Source organism: Alligator sinensis, unplaced genomic scaffold (assembly GCF_000455745.1).
Source record: "Alligator sinensis unplaced genomic scaffold, ASM45574v1 scaffold69_1, whole genome shotgun sequence".
In the NCBI taxonomy this organism is placed as follows: Eukaryota; Metazoa; Chordata; order Crocodylia; family Alligatoridae; genus Alligator; species Alligator sinensis.
The window spans coordinates 847,685-858,664 of record NW_005842443.1 but is presented as its reverse complement, the minus strand read 5'-3'; the positions used below and the strand labels follow the sequence as shown (position 1 = coordinate 858,664).

The 10,980-nt window shown below is 39.6% G+C and overlaps 1 protein-coding gene across 7 annotated transcripts in view; it reads right to left on the bottom strand.

Annotated features, from left to right (window-relative positions):
• Window positions 1-723: 723 nt before the first annotated feature.
• DYRK1A (dual specificity tyrosine phosphorylation regulated kinase 1A) overlaps window positions 724-10,980 on the bottom strand; it is a 127,706-nt gene continuing 117,449 nt past the window's right edge. For all 7 annotated transcript variants that reach the window (XM_025212067.1, XM_014523090.1, XM_025212063.1 and 4 more), the window contains 6 exons: window positions 10,109-10,395; window positions 7,315-7,461; window positions 6,805-6,945; window positions 6,259-6,565; window positions 5,102-5,226; window positions 724-2,758 (listed from right to left, as the gene is read on the bottom strand). In XM_025212067.1, the coding sequence (XP_025067852.1) occupies window positions 2,135-2,758; window positions 5,102-5,226; window positions 6,259-6,565; window positions 6,805-6,945; window positions 7,315-7,461; window positions 10,109-10,395 (1,631 nt within the window). In that variant the 3' untranslated portion in view covers window positions 724-2,134. The remainder of the gene's footprint in view (window positions 2,759-5,101; window positions 5,227-6,258; window positions 6,566-6,804; window positions 6,946-7,314; window positions 7,462-10,108; window positions 10,396-10,980) is intronic.

Below are 10,980 nucleotides of genomic sequence, written 5' to 3'. Positions count from 1 at the left end.
ATATGGATCCTCTGATAAAAAAGTTCTGGTTTACAAAAACTGATAACCCCAAGTATTCATTCGTATGCAGACAATATTCAGCTGCTGTGTTGTCATTTTAAGTACAAAACCCCCAGCTTTTGTTCAGAAAAACTGACTTCATTGACCAGTATGAGTGATGGAATATTCTTCTGCTGCATTAGTTTTTAAAGGGTTTATTGGCAGAGGTAGATCACTGCTTCCGTAATATATAACGGGCAATATGGGATGGGTAATCACCAAATTACCCTACCTGTTCTATTTAGTCTGATGAGTTTTTAATCATAATATATATAAATCTTTAAATGGGCCCAAAAATTTAGCAACTGCCAAGCTGACTGTGTTATATTAAGGCAGCATAACCCAAAAATTAGGCACCTGTTAAATACAGCCTGCTAACCTCAGGTCTCACATGAGCTTTTTGCTTTACTCATACTATTGTTTTGGACCTGTTCATGCAATCAAGGTCTTGCCTTCAAGTTTACATTTATGTTAATAAGGAATACAAGAATCAATTGCTGGTTTCATAGCTTCTGTATCTAGTGTCCCTTTTACCGTCAGAAGCCTGAACGTATTTATAATGTAACAGATGTTATAGTCTTGAATTAGATGTCAATCTATTATGTTCAGCACACAGATTGCTGTAAATGTATTGGCTATGAATTCAACAACAGTTCCAGTTTTGTTTAAGCAATAGTAATGAATTCAACAACAGTTCCAGTTTTGTTTAAAAAATAGTCCAGCCATAATTTTCAACTGACATTTAAAAATGGTCTAGTTACACCTTGTGTCAAAGTGCAGAACTGCTACATTATTGGTTACAGACATCTATGTGCTATAAAAACAGCTTTGGTACAATAAATTATCAAAAAAGAAAATAAATTTTTGTAAAATTCACAGCATAATTGTGAGGCAAAAAAGCAGTCACATAAAATTCTGCATTTTTAAAAATGTTCAGGATGAACAGAAGACATCTTTGTGCAGAAGTAATGGTGGAGAAACCACGTGCCGAGAAAAAGCAAAAGAAAAAAGTAAAAAGCAAGAAGGGACACAGTTGTAGCTATTTCCATCAAACGCAAACCACTACTTCTGTGACCTTCAACCAATAAGGAAGTCAACTTTATGACACACGCAAAGTGACCTTGCAATACCTTACAATAAGTGGGTCACAAAAGTCTATTTTAAAAGAAAGGCCTCTTGAATTACCCATTCTCTGTGTTTTCAGCATTAAGGACTGTCTGCAAATGCATGTCCAAAAGTGATTGCATCTGAAATGGTAGGCTCTTCTAACTTAGAGTCCAAATCCATAAGGCCAAAGGTTATCCCAAAGACCACCACTTAAACCTCCCCAGGACTGGCCAGGACCGACCCGTTGATTGCTTCTCAGTGCACCTTAGTTATGAGACCAGTCATATTCCAATACTAGCTGACTGTGGTCTCTAAATACAAGACACACAGAATCCCATTATAATTGCTGCTTTGATCCTCAGTAGATTCAGATAAGGAGAGTTCTGATCACCGCCATTTAGCATGCTTAATGTGCCTTACAAACTCTATTACAACCGTCCCTTTTTACAGCTGAAGATTATATATTTGTGTAATTTGAAGGTCCCTCTTCCTTACAGTACTGCAATTCTGTGCCCATGTGTGTTTGGGGAAGTTAAAAAAACCAAAAACAAAAACCCAAAAAAAATCCACACACACACACACATAATACTCATTCTCCCACCCCATAAAATCTGAAAGGGCCCTTTTATGTAAATCATGTGCAGTGCCTTTAAAAAGAAACTAGTTTGCAACTAAGACCAACATTTGAACATTAACCCCTGTTGAATGAGACAAAAAATAACTATGACTAAGTTGTGGCAAGTTAAAATGGGGGAAGCAAAAGGTGAGACACCTCTAAGCTATCCATAAAGGTGGGTTTGGACATGGCTCTTAAAAAACTTCATTGTCCCTTTGCAAACTTTTCAAGTTTAAAAAAATAGTCAGCTTTGCCCTCCTGTAGCGGTTCAGTGAGTTTATCTCCTTCTGATTCAAGCAGCTTTGCACTTTGTTTTTGGAAAAACACCACTTCTATAAAAACACACAAGAAACAAACTTAGTTTCAGTTTAGTCACGAGCTAGCCACAGGACTTTGCTGAACACAAACTCCTGTCATGGGAGACTCTTCTCTATCAATTCCTTGCCTCATTGCAAGGTGCCCTTCAGTCATGTAATGAGTAGGACCTGTATTAGCAGAAAACTGGTATGCTGGATGTCCAGCTATGCCAGTCTCTTGGCGCGGATTAGAATAGACTGTTAAATTCACGTCCATAGCTCCATTTTGTCCAAAGTCCAAGGTATTAGCAGCCACTGGGCGGTTCTGATAGGCTTGATTGCCTTGGTTACCGGTAGAGGAGGAAGATGTAGAGGAAGAAGTAGTTGAGGAAGACAGGGATGTCATGGAGTGGTGACTATGGCCCACCTCCATAGAATCCTGGGTGGAGGAGCTGTTTGTTGGAGAATTGTAGACCCTTGGCCGGGTCCGGCTACCCAAGGCTTGTTGTCCATGATGATGGTGGTGGTGGTGATGGTGGTGGTGATGGTGGGAGCTGTTTCCATGATGATGATGTAATGCATTCTGTTGTTGAGGGGTTACATGGAAGGTGGTTTCTTGAACCGGATGGGTTTCAACAGTGACCTGTGTAGGAGCTTCAGTGGCTGTCCAACCAAGTGGAGGAGGAAACTGCTGTCGAACCTATGGTGGTAAATGTAAAATATAAAAGGCCTGAGATCAAATCAACTGAATTTACAAAGAACATTAAAGCTAAGTCTTAACTTTTTAAACGAAATAAAGTTAAATTTTACATAGCAACAAAAATATACACTAGATATGTATTTAGGAAATATTCTAACATACTTTCCTAAATATATCCTTAGACACATTAGAACAGTAATTAAATATAACGCCACTGAGACAGTTAAGGAACAAAAGACCAACTGCATACCCTTACAGAAAGTTTTTAAAAAGTCAAAAACAGCATTGGTAAAGAGTAGTAATTAGTAAGTTTATAGTTGTACAGTGCCTAGTGCAGTGGGACCATGGACATGGACTGGGGCCTCAAGAACAACTAAAATGCTAAACAAAAAAGCAAGTTGTAGTTTGCAGTTGGTTCTGAAGTAGCACTGAAAGACAGCTCTATTGGAACAAAACTAAAAATGAGGGTTTTTCTACACGGGGAAGCTACTGCGTAAGAGCTAGAATATGAATTACAGATACATTGGTTACTCTGTACTACTATGCCCCATATGGACATACTTTTTCCAAACAAGAAGTCACTTTGTGCAGTTTAGGTTAATCCACTTCCAAAATAAATTAACACATACTGCATAAAAGCACTCTTAAAGCATGGGCACACGAACAAATTACCAACAGGCAAAGGAGAGTGGCACATTACTTCATGGCATCCAGGCTGTTCTACGGTAACAATACATACACATGTTTTTAACCCCAAAGGACTGAGTTACCATAGATTAACTTTCACTTAATATAGTAAAATGTGTGCACATGGGCAATTCCCATAGAGCAGCTTACATGCTCTAAAGTTCTACCATTCTTTCTCACATGAAACTTATTTGCATGCCCATGATTCTAATGTGGAATATGAGCAGCCTCAAAAGAGTTTAGTGAGATGGTGCTTCATAAGTTTATGAAAGTTTTTAAGTTAATATTGCTCCTGAAACAGCAAGAGATCTTTTTCAATTCTATGTTGCTTTATAATAGTTACTGCTACTGCACACTGGTTGCTCAATATTTTTTTTACTCTAGTGAATTGTAAATCTGTATAAACTAATTGTAATTTTCCCTCACCTGGGCAGAAGCACAAATGACGCCCCTTGGTGATATCAGAAAATCTTGTTTTCCCACTATCCTACAGTGCTGGGTACCAATGGTCAATAACTACTAAATTTCAGTGTTATTCTTCTAGCAGTAAATCGAGCAATAATTTCAGGGGCAGCCAACCTGTGGCACGCATGTCACAAGTAGCATGGGCAGCTTCTGTTTGTGGCATGCATCAGATCAAGGAGGAGACAGGCTGGCAGCACAATAACAGATAGGGCATGAAGCAGAAAGCAGAGCAGATCAGGCAGGGGAAAGGGATTAGAGTGGCACTCAAAAGGAGTGCGGGGCTAATCGATGGCAGACCTGCCAAAAAGGGTGGCCTCCAATGCACTAGTTTGTACTTTTAATTCAAACTATTCATACTTTGCACTTCTACAATGGCTTTTCTCTAAAAATATCAAAAGTTTGACAAAACATTCGTTCAACCTTGCAGGATACCTGTAAATACTGATTTAAAATTGGAATAAAGAAAAATGTTCTATGGAAGTTCACCACACTGCAGTTCAAAATAGCTCTCTGGGATATGCTAAAAGGTCAACCTTTATGTGGATCCCACGTTTTTTGTATGGACGGGGGAAAGCAGTGAGCGCAGTAATGCTCAAACTCCAGCCCATGGGCCCACAGAACCGTGACATCCATGAAGTGGGTCTCTCCATAGTCTGGAAATCTGGCAGCAGGAGAGCAGTGGCTGTATTAACTGTTGCTCCCCTGCTGCCAAATTTCTGCATCCATAGGGAAACCCATGGGCCAGGTGGCATGGTACAGTGCCCTAGATAGCACCAGTGTATGGGCAGATCCAGTTCACGGTGTCAGGCCAGCCTATGGAGCCAGAAGGCTGAGTACCACTGCACTGGCAACTATCCTATGAAAAGGGAGTAATCTCTTTGAATGTGCTAGCTCTGTTAATGCGGCCTGCTGCCCCAAAAGGTGGCCAATGCTTGCCTTAGAACAGTGGTTCCCAACCTCGGGTCGCAACCCAAATGAAGCTTGCAGGGGCAATGCCAGCAGCACTGCACACAAAAGACGAGCTGCACCCCATGCCAGGAGCTCCCCTGCCCCTGGGCCACCACCACCGCCTCACTCCATTCCCAGCAGCGAGTCACAGCAAAAAAAGGTTGGGAACCACTGCCTTAGAAAATAAAAGCTAGTGATTTAAATAACATTTTTTAAAGGGAGATGCTCATTTCAAGAATGTACCTGGGGACTATGCGTTTCACAGTCCATAGCCTGGACTGCCGCTGTGAAGTGTCCACCACTATGTCGATGCTGATGAGTAGGGTCTGACCGTGCCCTTCCACTGTTGCTTGTTCCAGAAGACCCACCTTTAAATAACAATAGAAAATAAAGATTACAATACAAATCTTTGTTCCATAACATGAGGACACACGGGTATGAACTGCTTGAAGATCAAAGTCTAAAATTAGTCTTTAAAATTGTTTTCTTTTTAAAAACAGATTTTTTTTAAAATCTGCTCAAAATTGTTCCTCAAAAGCTGAAGGCATGCAACTGAAACTGTACAAATTACTAGGAGTGAACCAATAGAGATTTTGGGGGCCAATACAGATACCTAATATTTAAGGAAGCATATCAGCCAATACTGATTCGATTTCCAATACTGCTGCCTCCAGCTGGTAAGTCTGGTGTGATGGAAAGGGAGGGGGGAGGGAAGGGGGGTGGGGCAGGGTGTGCCCCCAGATCTGTGCAGGGCAGGCTGCAGCCAGGGCTGCGCAGGGCTCCTCTAGACAAGGGCTGGGCTCAGAGCAGGCGCCAGCAGCACTGGAAGGATGCTGCATCCACCCAATTTCGCTGCTGCTCCTCTCCCAGCGCTGCTGCCACCAGCCGCCTGGAACAGCCCCGGCTCTTCTCAGCGAATGGGTGGAGGCAGGTTGTTGAGCTGCAGCAGCACTGGGCGGGTGGTGGCAGCAGCGCTGGGAGCAGAGCAGCAGTGAAATCTGGGGTGGATACAGCATCCTCCTAGTGCTGCTGGTGCCTGCTCCAAGCCCAGCCCCTACCAAGGAGAGACCTGCACAGCCCCGGCTGCAGCTTGCCCCAACCCGTGCAAATTTGGGGGGTACATTCCCCTCACCCCATGCCCTACTGGGGTGCTAGCAGCAGTGGGAGCTGCCCCTCCCCCTCTCCAAGGAGCCATGGCTCAGTCCCACGCCCCACCTGCGCCTGCCCACTCCCTCACTGCACATTGTGGGATTGATCTATCAATCTATCTATCAGCCAAATTATCAGCCCCATTGCCCCAATATCCGATACAGCACATTTTCTTTATATCAGTACCGTTCCAATATTGGACGATATATCGGTGCATCTCTACTGTGATCATCTATCAGTGAGAAACATACCTGAACTAGAAGATGTGCTAGAGGTGGTTCCTGAAGACTGTGACTGCTCCATGGCAGGACTCGTAGACACACTGTTACTTGTATTTGTACCTTCATCTGCTGTTTTCTTAAAGAAGCTGTGCTGCAGGGCATAGTAAGGTTGAATTCGAGTTTTGGGGTCATAGTCAAGCATCCTTAAGATGAGGTCTTTAAACTTCAAGTAGTCAGCTACAGTATGACCCGATTCCCCAGCACGACGTCCACCTGGTCCCCCTGTTTCAACTCCAAGTATGTTGTGAAGTTTACGAGTTCCAGGTGGTTTGTACTCCTGTTGAGAAGTCAGAAATTCCATGAGTTCTATTCTAGTTATAAACTAAGGCTTAAAATCAATATAATTTAAATGGATCATTAAAAAAAAATCAAAGTTGAAAACTCCTTGTCAATATTTTTGATATTATATTAAATAGTATTAAAATTAATGATCCAGTAAAACACAAATTCAGTCAGCATCAGTAGTCAACAAAGCTATTTAGAGAATCTATATCTTATAGAATGTATATAACCTACCCTTTTTCCATCTTTGGTCTTCTTTAAGTTCCAAGTGCTATCTGGCAACTTCTCAAAGAACTTTCTTGCTTTTGGTGCTTGGTCAAGAATATGAACAGGTGGTATCCCTAGAACTTCCACTATTTTATTCATTTGATCCACCTAGTTCAAAGATAATTGTTATGAATAAGAAATTACCCAGTTATTTAGTACACATGGCAGAATCTAAAATTCAATACATAAAAATGGGGAGAAAATGTTTGCTATCCATATAAGCTGTGGAGTTCATAATTAGTTGTACATTCTAAGAAAACAATTCAGAGCAAATATATTAATAAGTATAAAAAATTAGATCAATCAATAAATTAAAATCTGAGATTAAGATCTGATGATTTAGATACCTATCAGGATACTGTTTCTACTGCAATGCCGTTGACCATTCTCAAATAATTAAACAACTTTTGTTTTACAATTAATCAGATTAAAATGCAAATTAGAATGAACAGTCACTTATTCTAAGAAATTACAGACCTCATTTGCTCCACTAAAAAGAGGCTCTCCAGTATGCATTTCAACTAAAATACACCCAAGGGACCACATGTCAATTGCAAGATCATAAGGCATTCCCAGTAGCACCTCCGGTGATCGATAAAAACGACTTTGGATATACTGGTATATCTGAAATAAAAGTATTGAAAAAAACAAATAAACTTCTACATAGTATTATCTTGATTTATATATTCGTCACTTACAACAGGAAATTACCAGAAAAAAGTAATTTTGGAATAGGGGAGAGCCACAAAGAAAGCTTGACATTTTAATAAACTGCATTTATACTATGAAGTCAGAAGTGTTAATAACAGTAACTCAATACTAACTAGTAGTTACTCACAAAACCTACACTGCTACACTTTGCTTCAATCACGGCAACACATTTTTAAATATTTATCTTGTTCATTCTTTTGAGTTTATAATTATTTTCTCCATTGTCCATCCTATTTAGATTTCTGTTGACTACCTGCTGTAGGTCATGAACACACTTCTTCACACTTCCCCCCAAACCCTTACAAGTACAATATTCAGTAGCACTTAATGATTTGGAAGCTTAAGATAATTTTTCAGTTACTTAAGGACTTGTGAGTCTATATCCCATTGCCCTGCAATGAACCTTAAGATGTCTGAAAATTCTGCTTTATAGGAACCTCTGTCAATTGTTTGCCTCATGGCTTTGTCTCACAACTGCCAGCCATGGAAAAATTACTATTCATGTTGTATGCTTCTTTACCAGCTGAAAGTCAGTCAGTAACGGAGTAACCTAGCTGCAATGCTAGGATATCAGAGAAAGTTCTTAACATGTTCTATGTAAATTGCTATAATTTCAATATGCAGACTCCCAATTAAAATTAAAATTCCAGATTTACTCAAATAGATGACCCCGATTATAAGATGACCCCTCTAACAATTATATCCTAAATATGGAAAATTTATAAATTTGTCATAATTTTCCAGGTATAGAATCTAATTATTGCAGGGTTTGCCTTGAATTAGTCCCCTGCCCACTGCCACAGCAGAGAATATAAATCTGGGGAATCCGGTAGCCTCTTTGCTCTCTGCTTCCCAAACTTATTCCCCAGCCAGCCCCTTCCCCCTCTCCTTACTGTCAGATCCTGCTCTCCAATAAGCACATGGAAGTGAGAAGCAAATTTGAAAATGACAACCTTGAAATTAAACATGGCTATAGCAATTTGTATGTAGTACCCATATGCTCAGTTCATTTAGAATTGATCCATGTTAGCTTTTTTGAAACTGCTACAAGTTTTAGCAGTGGTACTCCATTAAACACACTTTTGAGCAGCACTTGGACACCAAACTATGCATGATATTAGTCCAAAGCCAAAGTCTCATGGTTTACCACATATTTAATTGGGCTGAGCCCCACCAGAGTCAAGAGCATTTCAAGCCATGGTGACGCCACAGCTCAGCACTACTCAGTATGTGTATGTACCCCCACACAGAGGAGCCATATGCTTATTAGCCATCCACTCACGACTGGAACCAAGTGTCCTTGTCATGAGTCCTGGGATCCTTCAAAAATGTATATGCAGATGAAGCGTAGAGCAACCTAGTCCAGCTTCACCTCATGGAGAGAGGGAAAACATTAATCATGTGCGCCAGGTTAAGAGAGGGATTTTGGGTGAACTCTTTGGGGGCCCATTTCATGATGTGTGCTAGACATTTAAGAATGGTGAAGAAACAGGAATCGTTAGAAATGGGAAAGAAAGGCACAACTCAGATGTGGGAGTTAGGAGTAAGTCAAAGTGTATGCAGTGTAGTGGCTCACAAGGACTTGAAAAAGAGTCAGCAGACAGTAGGACTGCACTTAATGGGCCCTACTCTATATCCTATTCAGATGAGCTGCACTCTGATGAGGGGGGGGCGCATGGGGAGGGAAAGTCTGCACCCATATATATAGTCCTAAACTAGAGGTTGTGTACTTATAGTTAAAATTAAAGTTCAATCCCTTTTTCTAAAATTTTCTTTGATTCACTGTACATTAGTGGTTACAAATAAGATATCCCTCAATATTGGAGTCATATACTTATCCTTGAAAACACACACAGCACTGGAGTTAGCAGTTCAAGATACCCGACTGCCCAATAAATGTGTATCTATCTTCATCTAAAAGGAAAACCTCTAGGACAGAGTAATTCAGGCCTCTAACCTGAAAATGTTTAAACATATACAAAATTTTACTTACACTAGTACCACTGTACTCAATGTGTAATTACAACTGAGAGTCAAATCTCCCAGGTACAAGTTTGCTGGGTCTGTGGCCATATTCACTGAATTACCTCCCCCTCTTTTTTAAACCACTAATTACAATGTTTCTACTAACACAGAACTTCTGAATTAACCTATCCCAAAATACTAATATCCTAAAGAAGGAAAGGATAGAAATGCAAATATAGAAAAGAAAATACTAATGAAAATATTTTATACTCTGATTACTATTACACCATGTAAGGCTTCTATTGCCAAATCCAGGTGCACACTACATTAGCAAATTAACAGGAAAATATAACTAAGAATATAAAAAGTCAAGTTTGTTAAAGAAGTTCTATACATAACTAAAAAAATAAAAGTTCTTATCCTGTACTCCTTTTTTCTGTTGCCATAATCATATAATAAAACAAAAGAGAAACTTTCATAAATAGCAACTTCCTCAAGACTGAAACGCAGCAATGACAAAGCACTGGGATTTTCATTTGTAAATTTATCATTTCTCAAATTTTTAATCAAGTATACAATGATATGTAAGACCCACCCTCTGTCCAAGCTGGCAAGAACTGCCAAAATCAACAATCTTGATAGCGCTCCGTTTGGGATTACACAGCAGGATATTCTCAGGTTTTAGGTCACAGTGAATGATACTAAGTTCAGGAGTCGCCAGGAAAAGCAGTGCAGTGCACATCTGCTGTGCAAACTTTCGTGTCAGGTTCAGTGAGACACCTCTGAAGTTGGTGTTCCGCAACAGGTCATAGAGGTTGTAGGACAGCATTTCAAAGACTAAGCAGAGATGGTTTCGGAACATAAAGTGGCGTTTCAAATGCACTTTAAAAGGAAGAAAGGAAATAATTTAAGTATGTTTGTTATCACCAGTACACACACACACAAGACAGACACAAAAGCACTTTAATAGATCTATTGGAAGTTGATCTGTAAAATGAATTTGAAAATCTTGCTTTGTGGAATGTTTGTCAAATCAAGGCTTTCAACCTAATACTAAAAGTACATACTCACAGTATATCATTATTTTGCTACATACTAATGAAACACTTCGTAGTTTGCAGGATTTTAAAGACATTTCATCACATAATACGGTGTGTAGTTCTATTTTAGATATGCATACTTACCTAGAAATATAAAAATGTATTTCTATAGGTGAACAAATACGATACTGAATAAAATAACTTAAACAATCCTGAATAATTTAGTATTAATGTAATTTAACGTTTTTAAAATATGTATTTCCATATCAAGATAAATCAATACAAAAACATAACATTAAGACCAAAGCTAGTATTTTTAAACTGTTAAAACAGAGACACACACTGTACATAAAACAGAGAAACAGGGTAACAGAAGATAAATGCATTATCTTCCCCTCTGTACTTCTTCTCAGGCTTCCCCTTCCTC